This window comes from Zeugodacus cucurbitae, chromosome 2, assembly GCF_028554725.1.
Source record: "Zeugodacus cucurbitae isolate PBARC_wt_2022May chromosome 2, idZeuCucr1.2, whole genome shotgun sequence".
NCBI lineage: Eukaryota > Metazoa > Arthropoda > Insecta > Diptera > Tephritidae > Zeugodacus > Zeugodacus cucurbitae.
In genome coordinates this window covers 59,689,810-59,709,955 of record NC_071667.1, presented here as the reverse complement: position 1 = coordinate 59,709,955, position 20,146 = coordinate 59,689,810, and the positions used below count along the sequence as shown (strand labels likewise).

General features: G+C 35.2%; 1 protein-coding gene across 3 annotated transcripts in view; it reads right to left on the bottom strand.

The window, feature by feature from the left end:
* Positions 1-275: 275 nt before the first annotated feature.
* Positions 276-20,146, bottom strand: part of LOC105215868 (la-related protein 1) — a 42,603-nt gene continuing 22,732 nt past the window's right edge. For all 3 annotated transcript variants that reach the window (XM_054225129.1, XM_054225130.1, XM_054225131.1), the window contains 5 exons: positions 7,039-7,345; positions 5,982-6,046; positions 4,850-5,883; positions 2,415-4,738; positions 276-2,232 (listed from right to left, as the gene is read on the bottom strand). In XM_054225129.1, the coding sequence (XP_054081104.1) occupies positions 1,328-2,232; positions 2,415-4,738; positions 4,850-5,883; positions 5,982-6,046; positions 7,039-7,345 (4,635 nt within the window). In that variant the 3' untranslated portion in view covers positions 276-1,327. The remainder of the gene's footprint in view (positions 2,233-2,414; positions 4,739-4,849; positions 5,884-5,981; positions 6,047-7,038; positions 7,346-20,146) is intronic.

The window sequence follows — 20,146 nt, the reverse complement described above, 5'->3', positions numbered from 1 at the left end:
ACTTTTACTTTGACTTAAAAAAAATGTGTTTACCCAAAAGTTGTAGTCCAGTCCAGCATATATATACAGATATATAGCATATCGTCTATAGTAAATAGACATATTTACGTGAAATTGATTGCATTTCCTCTATCTCGCTGCATGTTTTGCAACAACAATGCATTTATTGCTCAATAGTGTCTCCCAAAGGGTGTTTTTGTTGTTGTCTATCAATATATATGTATATCTGTCTCGTTTGCTTCATATTCGTTGTGTTTTTTTCTTTGTTGAGCAACGCTGTCGATCTAAAGATCTGCTCTGCTCATTACAACCGTTGCATTTAAACCTACTCATCATCATAACTCAACCATCTTCACTTATGTAGGTATCTACATATATGGTTATTATTGCTGCCAGGCGCAGTCGAAATTCAACCTCATTCCCTTTGATTGCCTTTAATTGCCTTTGAAAATATCAATGCACATACATATTTGTTTTTGTTTTTGTGTGTTTTTCGTTTTTTTTGTTTCTCGCATTTTTACAAAAGTCACTTTAGCAAATATATTTCTTTAACGTTATATGTTTTCGGTTCATTCATATGTTATGTAAATTTCTATATATATATATATGTATGTATAGTCGTAAAGCGACGCTTTGAACGTCTATGAAATTAAGTTTACAATTAATAGTAACATGCATGACAATATATATATGTAGTAGTAGTAGTGGTAGTTTATATTTTATATATATATATATAGTATATATGTGTGTGTGTGTTTGTTTAGCAGAATTTTGAGCATCTTCATAATTTTTGTTTCATACAAAATAAGTTAATAATAGTAATAAAAAAACAAAAACAAAATTCAGTTATATAAACGTAATTTCTCTTTGGCGTGCTGCGCGCCAAACACGGCTTTGCTTTTGTATTTGTATTTTTATTAAGAATGCCACAGAGAGCAAAAGCCAATTTTTCGCGCAGCCGTCTTGCTAATGGGGTGGGGGTTCACTACTTTTCTTTGTTGATAATTTGATTTGACTTGATATATATGTATTTTTTTTCGAACGATATTTGAACTTTTCGCATTCACTTGCATTATTTATTTCGGTTTACCGTTATACGTGTTTTACGCTAATTTAATATGTGTGATTGTGTTTGTGTGTGCCATTTGTAGTCATGAAAATACTCAAAACTAGAAGAAAATACATACGTTATGCAAAAAAAAAAAAAGAATTAATAATTATAATTATAAAGAATAAGATAGGATAAACTAACAGTAGCAAATAAGTGTGTGTGTGTGTTTGTTTGTTTGTTGTTTTTCTATTCAAGGAAAATCATGCTAATAAACAATTATTTCTCCGCTGACGTTGCATTCACGCCCGTTGCTACGCTCGCCGCTGCGGCTGCAGCTGGCGCAGTGACTTTTGTTGTTGTTGTTGTTGTTGTTGTTGCTGCTGCTGCATTATTGTTGACTATCGATGGTTTATTTGTTTTGGTTGCTGCCGCCGCCGCCGCATAATTTTGATGATCTTTCTTCAGCGCAGCAGCTGCATTGTTTGCGCTCGGCGCATTATTGGAATCCTTATTTTGTACTTGTTGTTGTTGCTGTTGTTGTTGTTTAGACTTTTGCGCTTGTTGCTGATATTGCTGATGCTGCTGTTGTTGTTGGCGGTTTTGCTGATGCTGTTTGTGCGGTGCGAGACCGGAATTGCTGCCGCCACGACGCAACTCATGCGGCGAACTGCCATAATGATGATGGTGATAATTGTTGTTGCGCGATACCACTTGCGGCTTATTGCCCAACGAACCGCTGCGTACGCGCACATTACCACTGCCGAAGGAGCCGGTGCGGCGTCGATTGCTGCTGAAGTTAGCATAATTGCCGGCATGTTGATTATTGTGTTGTTGCTGTTGGTGTTGGTGTTGTTGTTGCTGTTGTTGCTGCTGATATTGTGGCCGATTGCCGACATAATCGCTGCGATTGCTGATTGTGGTGTTCGGTTTGCGTCCACCGGCAGCGACTACAGCGGTGCCATCACTCTCGGAAACGCTGCGCAATCGATTCAGATTGCGTCCACGATTCAGACTGCCAACACCTTGCAACATTTCATTGATCTCGGGCTCGACGACACGGAAGTCTTCGATAGTTTTGAATTTTTTCAAATATTCAGCCAATTTTGGCTTGACCGTTAGTTTTTCAGCGTTTTTGTAGTATTTGAGGAAAGCCCAGAATTTCTCTAGACCATAGAGTTGACCTGCAGTTGCAAAGGTTAGGAATAGTTAGTATAGCAACAGGAAATTTTTTAACAAATTTAATTAAAATGGTTATTTGTTTCTCAAACAACTGCTTAATTGAGACAATTAACTAATTGACTACATTAAGCCGCTCTCTGAAACTATTAATTTAGTTAAATTCACAGTGACTTTGATTACTCACCAATTTCATAGTCGGCGATTGTCTCATCCTGGAAGTCCTCATAGACATTTGGTCGGAATTTCTTCTCTAAACCGTACGAAAAGAAACGGAATAGACACTCCAATCCATAGCGAAAACCGTGACCGGCATCCTCCAGCGCCAAAGTACGGAATTCATTGTACATTGTTTTGTTGAAATTTTCACGTAAAAAGAATGACCAGAAACGATACAGAGTGTTCATCTCCTGTGATTGGCCGAAGCCTAGACGACGGCGCTCCTTTTGGCAGCGTGAATGATATTTGTGGTAAGCTTGTTGTGTGAAGTTGTTCTCCTTCAGCAGCGAGTGCGAGGGATGTTGGAAGACCGGCAATGATTGTGGCACAGATGAACCATAGGATGAGGTCGTTGGCGAGGTGCCCGCCGACGAACCCATTGAGGTGGTGCGCGGACGATGTTCGACGGAGTCGAGCAACCAACCGACGTGCGCCTCCACTGGTGGATTCGATGAATGGCGTGTCTTACGTTTGCGCGGTGTACGCGGATCGATCGAATGTGAATTGGGCGCAGCATAGAAGCGAGCACGACGCGACTTCAATGTCGAATTGAGCGTGCTATTCAGTGTGGAATCCTCATCCTCATAGGCTGGCGGTGGTGGTGGCGGTGCCTGTTGTGCGTAATTGCGTTGCACGCGACCACCACTCATTTTCTCAAAATCTTCTTGGGAGATGACATTTACCGTGCGATATGCGGTGCCCACATTCGATGTGGTCCAGAGATCTTCTTCGTAATTAGCCAAACCATCGTTGATGACATTCTCGAGGTCTTGTGTGATTTTCGTACGTGAATGGAAGTCGGCAGTGCGATCGTAGCCTTCGTGTTTCGGTGCACGTTGTACTTGTGACACAATCAGCAATTTATTGATATCGCGGTCAGCAAATTCGTAGTCGGATTCGTCGTCGTCGGAGAAGTTTTCGGTGAAATTATTTATACGTCCAGATGCCGGGATGGGATCCATGAGCTCTTCGTCGAATTGAAAATCTAATTCTTCCTTTTCAGTGGCATTTGTTGGGAGGCCAACTGAACCTGCTGCTGCTGCTGTTGCTGCTGATTGAGCGGTTGGCGGAGAAGCTGTTTTGTTGTTGATAATGGTTGTTGTGGTTGTGGCGTTCGTGGTGTTGTTGGTGTTAATTACATTTTTAGCATTCGATGTGGCGGAGGCGTTCGAAGTGGTCAATGTGGTTCTTGCCGTGTTTGTTTTTGTATCGATTTTGTTTACATTGTTATTGTTGTTTGGCGTGATCGATGATGATGATTTCGTTTCAGAGGTAGCATTTGTGTTGGGTGTTTTATTGTTTTGTTGTAGTTGTTGTTGTTGTGTGGATGGCGATTGTGTGGAGTGTTGTTGATTGGAAGATTTAGTATCTTTTATAGCATTTGATTTTGAGCGTCTCTTTACCTCTTTCCACATGCCCTCAGCGGCATCGCCTGCCGTCTCGTCGTCAACCTCCGCCGCATTGCTGTTGCTGCCTTTAGCAACGCCTTGCACCTCCCTCTTCTTACCACTACTCTCTGGATTCTTCTGTGGCGTCGACGTCAATTGTGGCTGCGCAGGCACTGTCGGCATCTTCACGCTTTCGGCCAGTCCACTCAAGTGATCCGCCAACTGAGCCACAGCGCCACTGCCACTCTCGACCTCAGCCACCTTTTGTGTGAGTGCGCTTATGGCATTCTCCGCATTCGCAGCTGGCGTTGGCACTTGCTTCACCTGCTGCATCAATAACGAGGAGACCGAATTCTGTGAATTCCGTGGCACTGGCGGTGGCGGTATCTTAGTTATTGGTAGGGTTGCTATTAGTTCTGAGGTAAACATTGAGGGCACTTCGCTGGTGTACGCCACATCCGCAGTTGGGCTTGCCACATTCTTATTGTCCTCAACCGCAGTTTGAGTCGCTGCAGTGTTGACACTGTCTCCACCACTGCCAGGCGCAATCTCAGCTTCGTTAGTCTTTTGTATATCATTATTTACACTTTCTGGTGTCTGGCCTACTGCTCTGTTCACTACTGCATTTAAAACAGCCGCCTGAGCGGCTGGATCATATGTAGTCTCAATGATATCGCGAATAGGCCATTTTGTAGGGTTTGTCTTTGTGCGTACCCTATAGCCTTCGAGAAACTCCAGTTTCTCGGACTCCTTGATGGCACTAATAATCAGTGCCACGTCAGAAGTCAGGCCCATAACACGATTAAAGGAAGCAATCAAAGTGACTGGAATAGAACCATCTGGGTCCATTTTGCGACGCAAAAAGAAATCACCAGTTAAATTCTCTTCGCTGAAGTAGTATTCACTGCAAGTAAAGCGTACAAGTGATAAAAGTTAACATCAGACGCCATTTTTATTATTTATAATGTTTATATTTCTGAAAAATTATAGTATGTCTGGTGAAGTAAATACTTACACTTGTTTCATGATCGCCTCTTTAAGCGATTGTGCGTCCACTTCGACAAAGGCCGCCGGCACTGCGCCGTAATAATGCGTGCCCATGAGCACAAACGAGGACTGTTCGGCACCGGCTGCATCCGCCGGCAAATAGTTTGCGTATTCGCCACTGGTTAACAGATGGCGTGGTATGCGATTTGACGTACGACCTGGTCCCGGTCTTGTGAATCCACCGCGCCCTTGCCGCCCGCCGCGATAGGACGTCCGGAAACGCCGTTGCGTGCGCGCTGGCCGTTCGTATTCACGTTCTGCGACGCTGCCGCCACCGACGGCACTACTGCGCTCGGTGCCGCTGCCGCTACGCCAGGAATCAATGCGCTCAGTAGGGCGGGAAGTGGGCCGCGCTGGGCGCTCACTACCACGTGTGGCTTCGCCACCACCGCCGGCGCTTGGTGGTGCATGTTGACGCCAATCGTTGCGCTGTTGTTCTGTTGTTGCATTGGCACCGGCATTGCTGTGATCACCGCCGCTGGTGCGTCGCTCTTGATTGTGGTGGTACTGTTGTTGCTGCTGGTGATAGCGAGACGTAGAGTTTGGTAAACGTCTAGCGGGGCGTCCAATCGGTTTCGGCCGGCTGGATTTTGCAAGGTCGATTTGCAGAGGTCGCCACTTGTGTTTGGGAATCTTCTTATTGATGCCATTTGATCCTGAGCTTGTGTTGCCTGCTGCTGTGGCATTTGCGGCAGTAGATCCACTACTGCCTTCACCGCTGCCTGATTGCGTACTAGGCTTATTGGACTCATTTGGTGTTTGACTTGTTGAAGCTTTATCGCCTGCTGTGGCACTACTGCTTGCTCCTGCTGCTGTTGCTGCTTGATCTGCGTTGCTTTGTGCTGCTGCTGTTGCACCTGTACTGGCGTTATCTTCTTTATCTTTATTATTTGCTGCGTTTGTTGCACGCTGCTTATGTTTCGTGGAACGTTTAGATTCGTTATTTGTTGGCTTGCCACCTATTAGCATAGGCCAATCGCCGGCGTTGCTAAAATCGCTTGCCTGTGAGAATTGAAAGGAGAAAGGAATTGTAAGTTTATTGTATTTTTGAAAATTACGAGAGGTGACAGAGAGAAGTATGTATATTGAGCGTAACCTACCTTTTGATTGACTTTCTTTCCTTTATTTACAACCGCAGTCGGTGCTACGTCTGTTTGTGGCACAACTGGAAGGAGAGCAAGATCGTAGAAAGTTAGTATGGTTGATGAAAGCAAATCAAATATTTTGTATAAATATGGTAGGAATGGAGTTTATTGAAGTGGTTTTTTTTTTTGAGGTTAGGTTGAAACGGTTTTCTACTGTGTTCATCTAAAAAAGCGTACTAGTTGGAAATGTGTTTGTGTTGGGAGAAAGTTTTAAGATTTTTGCTTTACAAACAACAACAACTGTATTTGAGATAGCTCAACTATAATTCTATAAATTTTTTTGCTTCAGAAATTGAAATAACATTTTACATGGACTAACTTTTACAAATCCTACTCTACTTATAAAAAACGTGCTTATCGTACATAACCTCAAAAAAATATAAAAATATCTCTAATGTGAATGTACTCGTTTATACTTCTTTTTCACGTCTTTGACAAATTTTGTTTTCGCGATTCGAATATTCGATACGTGAATAATTTTCAAATTAGTTTCTTATTTACTATTTTCTCTAAAAAAGCAATTGAACTAAATTTGGAATAGTAAACAAGAAAACAATACTCAAAAAAAAAAAAAAAAACAAAAACAAATTATAATAAAAACATAAATAAGATATGTAAACAAGAATTCGTTAATTCCAAAGCAGGTTTAACACACAAGTGCGAATTTATTGCGACGCAATTTAAAACCGAAAATGGTGAAAGGAAATAACAAAAAGATAAAAAATAAAAATAAAATGGTTGTTTTTGTTTTGGCAGCACGATATAAGAAGGTGTATATAAACGTGGCTGCATAAGGTATAATGGAAACCAATAAAGCAGTTAAAAAAGAAGAAGCAGTGCAAAACAACACGCCACTCCTCAAACTACTCAAGCTTCGTGTTCGCTGCGCTACGACAACATTCTGGTCGCTGTCACACCAACACAAAAACACATTTCCATCTTAACACTTTAAGCAACAACAAAAATAAATAATTGGTAGAAAAATAAAATACCGCACTTTACACACACTCACCAATAGTTTGTGCTGCTGCTGGTGCTGCTGCCGCTGATGTGGCTGCTGCTGTTGAGCTTGACGCTGTTGTTGCGTTTTCCACGTCCTGTGCGGCTGTTGCCTTACTGCTGTTGGTGGTGTTGCTTTTATTGCTATCAGCAACTGGATTAGTTTGCGCTTGAGCAGTCTCTGGCTTGTTGGCAACTTTTTGGGGTTGTTGTTGCGCCTGCTGCTGTTGCTGTTGTTGTTGCTGTTGTGGCTTAGGTTGCAAAACACGCTTGTCTAATGGCGACGAACCGGTTTTGGGGCTGGAAGATTGTTTTGATATCTGAAAGAAACAGGAGAAATACGTTGATAAAAACGAGGTTAGATTTTTATGTTTGCCAAAATTTTTTTTAAACATTTTCAATTTTATTTTTTATATATCAAGTATATTCAAATGTTAATTAAATCAAAATAATAATGATAAAAAAAAACGGAGAAAAAATGTCAAACCAATTTTGACGAAAAGCGGGTGTTGACAGGATTTTCGTTTGCATTTTTTTGTAGTAGTAAGTGGTGGTTGTAAAATGTATGAAATTTTTCGATAACTGGAAATTATTAAATATTTTGTTTTGCATTTAATGAAATGCAAGCTTTTCTCATGTGTATGTGAAATCAATTTAAAGGCCTCTAGCTTTACATAAGTGTTAGCTAAGAGGCCACTTGCTTAATTGACATCAATTGTTGACAGCCTTTATTGGCTTCAATTATAAATATTGACTGTAATTTTTATTGCAGTAAAATTTATGTATACAAATGTAGGGATTTTATTTGAAATTCTTACAATTTTGCATTTTTTATTATTTATTTGTTTATACTTTTAGGTTTATTATTTAAATTTTTTTATTTTTAATTTTGTTATTTAATTTTTTTTATTTTATTTGTTTTTTTTTACTTTTAAATTTGTTATTTAATTTATTGTTCATTTTTTATGCTATTGATTATTTTTTTTAATATTTTTAATAATTTTTTTAAATATTTTTAATAATTTTTTTTAATATTTTAAATTATTTTGTTTAATATTTTTAATTATTATTTTTTAATATTTTTAATTATATTTTTTTTAATATTTTTAATTATTTTTTTTAATATTTTTAATTATATTTTTTTTTTTAATTTTTAATTATTTTTTTTAAATATTTTTAATAATTTTTTTAATATTTTTAATTATTTTGTTTAATATTTTTAATTATTTTTTTTTTAATATTTTCAATTATTTTTTTTTTTAACATTTTTAATTATTTTTAATGATTTTTTTAAATTTCATTAACATTTTTCATCAATTTATAATTCAAAATAACCGTTTTTCAATTAACCCCCTTTAATTTTATAAGATTGCGCTTAATTGAACAACAATTAAATACCAATTTTGCTACTAACATCACTTAACTACCACATGGCGCTCAAATATATGATTCGAAATTAATTAAAAACAATATTATACAGTATAAAATGTGTTTACGTGACTTTTGAAACATCGTCACTTGAATTCTTCAATTTTATACAGCATATATGCGTCTCACTCACTCACTCACACTACACACCCGGCAGTGAAGCGTACTCTTTCAGTCGTAAGCAAGCACATTTTTCAAAAAGCAAACTTTTACAACCTCATCTAGTAGGTACCCCCTCTATGCTGTAGCATAAATTTACTGCCTACGCCCAGTCCAACACACTACCACTACAGGAGCATTACATTTCAAAGTACAAATAGGTAGTTGTGTAGTGGTGGAGCTCTCTGCTGTGGCGCTGCTCCAAGGTAATGCGCATAAACGCAGCATAAAAGAGAGACAAACGCCCATTATTTCGTTGGCTAGCTGACATAACCTCAATTTGTATATAGAAAATGCCTGTGTCACACCACATTTGTAAATATATGTACAGATGTACCCAATGTACGCATAAGATTGTGCGTATGTTTGTATGTATGTTTTACTTATTATCGATATGATTTTTACAAAGTTTTCTGCTGGAAAAGTACTCGTTGCTTGGGCAAATAGACGCCGAAGTTGGTAGTTAGTGTGTATGGAGGATGGACGACACGAAAAAGCTTCGATTTGCCGCATTGACGTAATTTAAATTGCGAAAGAATACTATAGAGAATTGAAAAAATAAAACTATAAATAATTATACTAAAAGCGCATGGCTTGCTTTCAGGGAAATAATACAAGAGCATAATTTTCAGTGAAAATTTCACAAAATGACATAAGTCAAGTTAAGAGTTTTCGCTGGGAAACCAGTAAAATGATTGTTTTTATTTAAAAAAAAAAATTAGCGAAAATATTTTAATTTTCATTAAATAAGAACATAAGTCAGGTTAAGAGTTTTAGCTGAAAAACCAGTTTTCAGAAATTATTTTAATTTTAATTTCAAAAAATTATTAAAAACCATTTAATATTTTCGTTGAAATCTACTACCTCCTCATTATACCCACAAGCTTTCTAGTTGTATGTGCAACGGTATGTTTAACCAGATAATACTTATATTCGAAAACACCCCATGTCATTCATATTGAAATTTACCTCTTCTATATGATTTTTGCTTTGCGCTGCTGCTTCTAGCCGCTACCGACTCGCTTATTGATTTATGCAAAAGTCGCAGTTTGCACTCTTCAGAAGCACTTTAAAATTTTATTTTCACAATTTTTTCAGTTCAGTTCTAGTATAATTTAGCTTTTTTCTTGCGCTTTCAAGTTTCTAGTACACAATGTGCTATCAATTTTCGATAACAAAAGCATAAAGCAATAAATAACACTTTCAATATATTTTTCACTACTATCTAATCACTAGTAGCGTAGCTAGTTGAGTTTATCAGTTTATATGATTTATAAGCACTTTTATGATTTCACTGCAGAATCCTCAAAAGGATAATGACAAAGTTACTATTTGTTTGTATATGTGTGTGTTGCTCACTTTTAATCAAAAATATATATTTTTTTTCAAATCAAAGTTCACTTTTGATGTTGTTGATGATGAGCAAATTTTACACTTTGCAGTTATTGGTTGGATGGTTTTTTTTTAGATTTCTCTAACGAGACGTCTGACTTGTTCAGTGGTTGAAGAAGTTCTGACTTGTTGGCGAGTCGCGCGATCGCTGAAAACGACTTCACCAAGCGGCGTCTACGTGAGCGACGAGCGATAGCCCGAGATAGCAGCGTGTGTGCACACAAAAGCAAGCAAGCAAACAACCATACAAAACATCGATGGCAGCAATAAAACAACAAACAGCAAAACAATGCACACACATATACATACATATATACAAATATATAAGCTATTTGGTGACTAAACAGTTGGCTGCCTGCCTGCCTGACTTCACATTGTTGCTGCTGCTGCTGCTGCTGGACGGATGCATGCTGCCAGTGCATGTGCAGGTATACAACAACAACTGCAGCAACAACAGCAATTCGACTTGAAACGATAAATATTTTTGTGGCATTTTTGTTTTGGTCGTCCTATACACATTTATCTGTATGTATTTGCTTGTTTCACACAAGGGGCAATATTCAGAATGATACACGTAGGCAAAGTGTGGAGAGCGCAGGGGAATGCGAATGCGTGCAAGTTGACCGATTGAACAAATATTAATTTGACTTATTCCCCAACGGTGGGGTATTGAGCGTCCCTGATGGATCGTCTTCTTTTGTTATGCCAAGGACATCGAACTTATGGGTTAAGCAAATTCAGCGATATATGTATTTTGAAGAAAATATAAACAATTATGATGATTTAAACGGATTTCTTATTTTGAGAGTAGACCAATCATGTTAAATCGGTAGAAGCTCCAGAACTTGGAGTTTCGTCTTACGTCCAATGGACATTTTGTCTGGAGACCAATCATAATGGTGCGGTAGAAGCTTCAGAACTTGCCGTTTTGTCTTACGTACAATGGATACCAAAAAGAAGTACAAAGATTTTATGGATCTAGCCTGAGATGTGCTCTCTTATATGGACAAAACCAGTCTGGAACAGCCCTCCACAATATTATGGTCGATTTGACCTGAAGGTATCGTGATTTATATTTCGTTTGCATGATCCAGTTTTATATACAATCAACGACGAACGACTCTTAAGAGTAAGATCTTCAAAAACTATTGGATTGTTAACTTGGAACAAGAACCATATTCGAGATCAACTCAATAAAATAAGAAGAGTTATAGAAATATGCTTCAAATTGGTCTCTTGAACTGAGTTCGAAGAAAGCATATCAAACATATCTCGAGAGAGATAATAATCAATTGAAAATCCAATCAATGCCACCAGGATCGTACTGGATCAGAAATGCTGAAAGTTTTTTAAACGAAAAATGAAAGATTCAGATGGAGATGGGGAGATGGATTAAGACACAAGTATATATTATATTTCGAGAAGATTCCCAATCAAAGAAACTCATAGACACTATGTAAATCTCAGAAAGTTCCAGAGAATGATTTATCTTCCATTTGGTGCAGTCAATCAGACACGTTTCAACAGTCTGCACCATGAAGTCATTCGAAAAGTCAAATAACTTCGAGAAAAATTGATGTTTGAGGAGAACTGTATGTGCGTACAAGGTGTGTAGAGTTTGAGTTCAGAGTTGTTTGTGCTACTTCAGAGAAACCTGAGCACACGTGTGGAGACTCGGAGCGCATGATTTCGGTAACAATGCGCATTATTCATACCTCGTTTCGAGTCGAACGACCTGGTGGTGGCTGATGACTACAACTCCACATATTTTGTGATGAAGCAACCACCCGGCGCGCGCGCATAACGAAATTCAAGCCAAAAACAAACAGCTGTAAACAGAAAAGCGAGACAAAAACAAGTAAGACGGAAAAACAACAATGGCGCGCCTGGGGAAAGCGGATATATACACGAGAAGATACATGGTAACATTGTTGTAACACCATACGAAGCAGCCAAGCAAAACAACACAAGCAACAAAAAACAAACAAGCGTTGTATGCGATGCGCAAGATGGCACGTAGACCACTAGACCAGCGTTACGAAGGCGCCTTGCGAGATGCACTGCGTCGGTTGTAACGCCCAGGTGGCGCCTGTGAAAAACTAGCGTTCTAGTGAAGGTTTTAGCACGAATAAATCTAATTTAGAACGAAAAATGATATGGCATTGCGGCGACAGCTTTAGCAAACGCGCTACGAATGTATCGAGCAAAATAAACCACGCGCAAATCGACCAAAGCACGTTTGGCCCTAAATGTTTACAAAAAAATAGAAATAAAAAAAATTTTAAAACAAAAATCAAAACAAGATAAGCTGTTGGCGTCCTTCGATGCTGCTTATCGGACGGAGGCAAACCACGCGCTGCAACAAGACACGTGTGTTTGCTGTTGCTTTTGATGTTGCTTTTGATGTTGTTGGCACGTAACCGTGTAAGCGTGTGCAATTCGAAAGTGCACTTTCGGAAACCATAGAAGCCACGCTTATAGCTCATGTAATACAAGAAAAAGCTTAAAAGCTGCGTAACTAGTGGACACCACGTAATGTACGCTGGTAATTGATTGGACTTGGTGGGCGCTGGTTAAACGAGGTCGGTCAATAAACTTTACGCCAAATGGCGAACATATGAGTTGTGTGTAGTGTGAAAAAGGCGCGTGTTTTGGAAATTTTTATTTAGTTGTATAAAAGCTAATAAGCAGTTAATAAGCTTAGTTGGAGGTACTGAAGTATAAATATATATATATATATCAATATATATATCAATATATGTATATATACTGATATGTAACTCATGTAAATGGCAGACGTGCCACGCGTCCAGTACTCCTTCGTAGTTAGAATGCGAGTTAGAACATTGTGCTCAGTAGCCATTGTATATTAGTATGTGAGTATGTGCATTTCAACTTGTTGTTCAATTGTAAACAAGGTCACTCTAATATTTATAATTTTATTTTTTTTTCCATTTTGTGCCGATAAGATAGACAAACCCACTTGACTATGCTAAGCGCTGCATAATTTATTGATTTGTTCTGTTTATTTACTTGTTGTTGTTGTTATTGTTTATGTTCTAAAATGGCATAAATAGCTTAATTACTCAGTCTAATATTTAAAATACGCGCACAATTGCAGTTATTTGTTATAATGATAGAGAGAAAGAGAGAGAGAGTGTGATAGCAAGTGAGAGTGCGCGAAAGAGTGCGAAAATATGATATCGAGTTTTCAAATGCAGTTAAAAATAGTCGTAACTTTTGTAGTAAACAAACCTTGAAGTTGTTTATTAACTCCACAAAATGGCGCTTGTACAATTACATGAATGACAAAAAAATTAAAAAAAAAAAATAAAAAAAAATTAAAACTTGTTTTTGGCATTAGAATTATGCGCATATTGCACATGTGCTGTGCTAATAATAAACTTCACATTTTTATTGCATTTTAATGTGCATAAACATGTGCATTAAGTGGCAGGCAAATGTCAAAGTGGTATAACTAGCAATTACTATACAAATATATATACAAAATTCATATATTTATATGTGTTTATATGTACAAATATATTTATTTTGTATAATTGTATAAAGTTATTTATATTGTATAATTTGTAGGCACGTCTCCTGCATATTTGCGCACACTGTATAAAATATAGTATTTTCGAGTAGCCATATTTAGAACACAACAACAAATATTCAAAACAATGTAAAAAGCTGAAGCGATAAGATTACACTTAAGCAAACAAAAATAAAATTAAAAAATAAAATTAAAAAAACAAAAAAAAAAAATCCAGCTATATATAAAATGCTTCAAAAGAAACTGTCATAAAACAAAAAACAACGAACCAACCTTATCGCAAAAATCGTGCGATCGCTTACTATTTACAAGCAAATAACAGAAAACAACACCATATACAGCACGTTGGCTTATCATGCTGGAAAATACTATGGAACCCCACGTTATAAGAGTTTCTCAAGACCTTACAAACATATATGAAATCTATATATGATAACTACGAATATATAGTAATGCACTATATAAATTACAATTTCAAATTGATTTGTAAGCTATAATTGTGGGCGAGGCGAACGTGTTCATGCTTAATCGAGCTAAAAATAGTTGGCGACAGAAAAATTTTCCACAACAAGTATTTGTAGTAATAGAATAAGACAAGTATTTAAATAAGATTGCATTGTATTTGGTTGTTGTATTTGTTGCATGTGTTTACATAAGATAACATTTGTATTGAGAATTATGAAAGCTTGAGCGCTTGAACGCTGTGCTTGAAGCCATCATTCATTAATCGAATGCATTGTTTTCGTTTTATGGAAATCGCTGAGTAAGTTGCGGAGCGGTAAAACGGCATTATATAAATATTTTAATCAGTTTTAATTAACAATAAGCTTTGAAGATTCTAAAAATACATGACAAGCATGTGCGCTGTAATTACAATTGTTGCACGCTACGATAGATAAGGCAGGAAATGAGAAGCAGTGCAAGCAAAATACAAAAAAAAAATAATAATAATAAAATGAAATAAAATCAAATAGAATATAATAAAATAAAATAAATTAAAATAAAATAAAATGAAATAAAATAAAACAAAATAAAATAAAATAAAATAAAATGAAATGAAATAAAATAAAACAAAATAAAATAAAATAAAATAAAATAATAATAGTAATAAAATAAAATAAAATAAAATAATATAAAATAAAATAAAATAATAATAAAATAAAATTAAATGAAATAAAATATAATAATAATAATATAAAGTAAAATAAAATTAAATAAAATAAAATAATATTAAATAAAATAAAATCAAATAAAATAAAATAAAATAATAATAAAATAAAACAAAATTAAATTAAATTAAATGAAATAAAATATAATAATAATAATATAAATTAAAATAAAATAAAATAATATTAAATTAAATAATATTAAATAAAATAATATTAAATAAAATAAAATAAAATAATAATAATAACATAATAAAAATATTAAAAATAAAATAAAACAATTAAAACAAATACTAAAAATTTTAAATAATACACAAAAAATTCCTATCTATAAAAAACAAATATTTGATTAAAAAAAACTAAAATAATAATAAGAGACAATATTTAAATAACAAATTATTATTATAAAAAACGTAAGGTTTGTAAGTTTTATATTATTTTTTTGCCATTTTTTTTAATTTTCTAAACTTTTTTCTAAATATAGTGAATTATTAAGTATCATACATTGATAAGAAATTATTTAATGTAAACCAGTTATTGAACAAAAAAAAAAAATACTCGATCCAATGTAAAACCGAACTTGACTTTCTGAACTATTATATAAACATGTCAAAAATTAAATCAGAGAAGTGATTATTTAATAAAATATAAACAAATTAGGAATACAATTTCATTTTTTATATGCTTCTGACATATGTATATTATTTTTCTAAATATAGTGAATCTATATGTCTCATATATTGAAAGGAAATTGATTAATGTAAAACCGAACTTGCAAAACATGCCTTTCTGAACTGTTATATAAACATGTCAAGGAGTAAATTAGACAAGTGATTATTTAAATAAAATCCTTGTGATCTACAAAAACAACCTCAAAATCCTTAAAACCCCTCCACATCCACATTATACTAATTTTATTTAAAACAAATGAGCTTATTTGGAAAACCAAACGTAGAAACAGACAAGTGATAGATCATACAATATCCAAAATAGAAACAGTGTTAAGGCAGTAGTCTGCTTTAGAAGCCGAAAAAAACGTTTTTTAACAATTGTTTTGAAAGGGAAGGAAATGATTGCGGTAAACGGAATTTTAAGACGATAGTGTACTATATTTAAGGCTTAAAAAACAATATTTATTATTAAAAAATATTGAAATTTTTTCAAAGTTGTAAGTATTTTTCTAGAGCGCCTGGAGTCTGCACTTGTAAATCGGTGCCGGTGATGGAGGTCGTGCGATGCAGCTGAAACAGTCGAACCAATTTTTTTTTTAATTTTTATAAGTTTCTTTTCTTTATGAACTAAAAAAATACCGAAGAAGTTATAAAATTCCAAATTTTTTCGAAGTTTGAAAACAAAATTCACTTTTTTTAAGAAACAAAAAACTACTTTAAGTTGCAAAACAAGTAGTTTAAATAATACTTTTGTCCACCTTTTTTAATTCAAATACAAGATAATTTAATACTGAAGTTAGATGACTTTGGTTTTTTTCGATCGGACATATATTCTTCTTGCTATCGCCGGAACCGTTTTCTAACACTTGTGAAAATAAAAACTCGAGAAAACGCGCTTTAAAGTCTGCCTGAGCATTCGCACCTGCTCGAAGCTCGGCCACTAAAATTGCTCTAGCTTCGAAAATATGTCGAATTGGCCTCTCGAATTTTAAAGACATATTCTTGGATAGTTTTGAAAGAGATTTAAAACAAAACAAAAAAATCGATTTTTTGAAGCAGACTACTGCCTTAAAATCAACGAAAATAACAGTTTGTTTTAAAAATATTAGACAATTTCTTTAAAAAAGTACAATTTTTATCTCTTTATGTATTGAAAATGATATTATATTATTTTTAGATATTTTACATTAATTTTTTAGATATGTTAAAATCATGTTGGTTTTATTATTGCAAAAGAAACAAAATTTTATTCAAAGAGGTTTTTAACATAAAATGGGTTGAGCTTGTACCATAATACTATATTAGTTCTCTACAAATGGTGTGTTCTGCTTAGATGATTCGTTACCGCGCCTCTTCAGTATACATATACCTACTCCCTCTATCATGTTTTATGTTATTATTATATTATAAATTTATCTTTGTTCTCAAGTGGAGCTAATGCAGACAAGAGCGATAACATATCTACATAACCTCTATTTAAAAGAAGTTCACACAAAATACTACAGTTTGAATGCGTGTAAAAATAGAGTAGCCAAGCAATTTGTGACAATTTTCAAATTTCAACAAATTTGGTACAAATTATCGACAATTTGAAGTGACCACTTGTGAGTGAGGATAACATAATGTATAGAGAAGCTTATTTGGCAATCAGGAAATACATACATATATAAATGCGTGTATTTTACGAATTTGGATCATGCGATGCTGATTGACGTTAGCCAGTCTAATTTGATTGTTTCAATTTAAATAAATAAATCGTACGCTCAAATTACGCTACGGTTCGTTTAAGCGGGCATTGTTCACGTGCCCAGAACGTGATAGTTGACGCAAATGAATATACTCGCACCAACTACCTAATCACAATCAGAATAATAAGAATCGTATGGAGTGTGAACATATGGGTTCTGTAAATATATATATTTATTTATATATAAATTGAAATTATCGCACTTTTTTATGCGAAATATTAGTGCTTGCCCCATTCACCTTTCGCGAGCGCACATGATAACGGGCGTTCAAGTGTCGTTCAGTCGGTATCGGCGGTATATATGTATGCATTTATGTGTATACATTTTCACAACGAAATTCGTATTGAGACAAAAAGATAAGAAAACAAAAAAAATATTATAATAAAATTATAGCAATCAAATTAATCATTAAAAGATGGTTTTATGATTGCGACGATGACGCACAGAATATTTAAGAAAGAGAGAGAGAAAGTATAAAAACACAAACAAACATAGAAAGGAGTACTAAGAATTCTAGAAAATTAATATAATATAATTTAGTTTTGCTACGAAAGTTATGGCGATTGTCGGCTTTTCGCTTTGCGATGATCTCAACCGCATTTCGCTTGTATACCATCCCCTCCTGCAAACAGCGCTCACTGACCTCAATTGTTTTGGTAAAAAATGCGACATTCTAAGGAAAATCAATAGCCAAGCTGGCTGCCAAGTGACATACATACACATAAGCATATATACAAATGTATGTGTCAGCACCACATTAGCGGTTGTCCTAGCGGTTATTGTGTAAGCGGGCTGTAGCCCCACCGATGAAGGTGATGATACTTGTGTGTTGCGGCATGTGGATGGTGCAAAAAAAGCAAAGAAAAGTAAAAGTGATTCGCTCTATTTAGCATGTAAATTGTTGTTGTAGCATTGTGTGGTTGCAGCAGCTATTCTCATTGGCCCGAAAAGAGTTTATTGGCATAGCTTGTGGGGCTTGCTTTTCAATGCAGTCGCAAAGGTGCATCTAGTATTTGTTGTTAAGGGGTGCGAAATGACCGTTGATATGGGTAAGGGCCGATGGTGTGCTTATGACTAATATCAAGATAAACGTGAATCAATAATTAGACGTCATTGCTAAAAAGAAATACTCGTATAAGCTGATGATTCATAAAATCATTTTTTCGCGTTTCGAATACTTAAAATCATGGTAGGTAGTTGCATACTTCAAATATCAAGTGGGGGTTTCATTAAGCAATTTCTCAAACTCGTGATGGGTGAAGGGTTCATTTCTCTATTCTTGTGATGAATTATTACCTTCACTGAAGGTCGAAAACCTGTTAAATTCATCACCGAATTTAGCCAAAAAAGCTATTTTTTAATTGAGATGCAATTTATCGACACAGTCAAAGTAGCTAATAGGCTTTTCGCATAGCCAAATTAATTGATCAATTAAAATTTTAATTGAGAAACCACTTTTTGCTCTTCGCACTGATTACAATGCAATGAGATGCAATTTATCGACACAGTCGAGGAAACTAATCGCCTTTTCACACAGCAAAATTAATTGATCAATTGAAATTTTAATTGAGAAACCAGTTTTTGGCCTTCGCACTGCCGGCTACTCGATAATCGCTAATCGATCTGTTATACATTTTTTTTGCTTTTCATAAGAAGTTGGTAAGTGTCAACAGCTGATTGCTATTTTCTCAATAACCACAGCCATTATTTCTAGCAGCGACTCATAACTTCGAGTAGTATTACTGCTATTTCTCAGAGTTGCATTTCACTTTCAACTCGATTAAAATTCGATTAATAATCAATGTAGAAAAATGAGATTTATATTTTGTATGACAAATCGATCTAAATCAGCGCTTTAATCGAGCAAAGGCCGTTTAATTGATCAATTATCTCCTGTGCGAAAAGGCTATAAAGCAAATAACCTTAATGTCGAAATCAAAGCTTGGTCATCCTCAAAGAAATAATAGTCAGATGGTTGAGTGCCAAGAAATTGTTTTCGAGAAACAAATTGATTTCATTTAATTACAGTGTTAGACGAGTGATGTCGAAAGGAAATGAAAACTTAAGGCCCATCGTCCTTTGTCTAAAGCATAACAAAGGAAATGGAAATAATTTAAAACCTCAAATTTCAAATTGTGGAAACAAATATTCAAGGAGCTACAGGATATACAAAAAAAGATAAATACATATAAAGAGGCAATAGGAATTAGAAGGAAAGTATTTGGCCATCCGGTCAGTGACAGTACAGGTCAAAGTAACCGAAAGACATCATAATTTATATTAGTTCCAGGACCGTGAGCTAAGCAGGGTTTGCCAAAACTATTTTACAAGGGTTTTATGCTGCTATAACAACAATAATAAACCCAGTAGGGGTTCATCCGCTATATAAGACCTCAAATAATTTGGTAATAAGTTAAACAAATGATTGCAAACCAGGACTTGGGCCTTTATCATGATAATATTTTATATAATTACTTTTAATTACTTGAATTAATTCAACAGTAAATCAAGTAATACTTAATAATAGGTAAATGCTTGCCTTCTTCTTGGCTCCTTATACAGTAGTAGCAATACCGTCGGTTTTCAATCAAAATTCACTGCACGTTACGCCAATACTTAAGATTCCACGTATGTAGTGTCTTTTTAATTATTTATGTAAATACTTGACGTGACTGTATTGTCTTGAATTAACAGTATAACAGTTCAATAACAAAAACGTTGCACAATTTACTTATTGGCAATTCAATTGAGTCTAGAGTCCTCCTCTTGTAAACAATTTACAATTTGAAGAGTTTCTATTGCGAAAGATTCGTTTGCACTTTATGCCTTGCGGTTAAATCTGTTTAACTTTTGTAAGTTATTTAGCTTTTTGCACTTGTTTAGCTTTCGAATGCTAGAAAGATACTGAGCCGTACACGTTGCAGGGCTAGAATTTAAAAACGCTTCGCTAATGGGTTACGAACTACACACACACACACACACATGTATGCACCTAGAACAA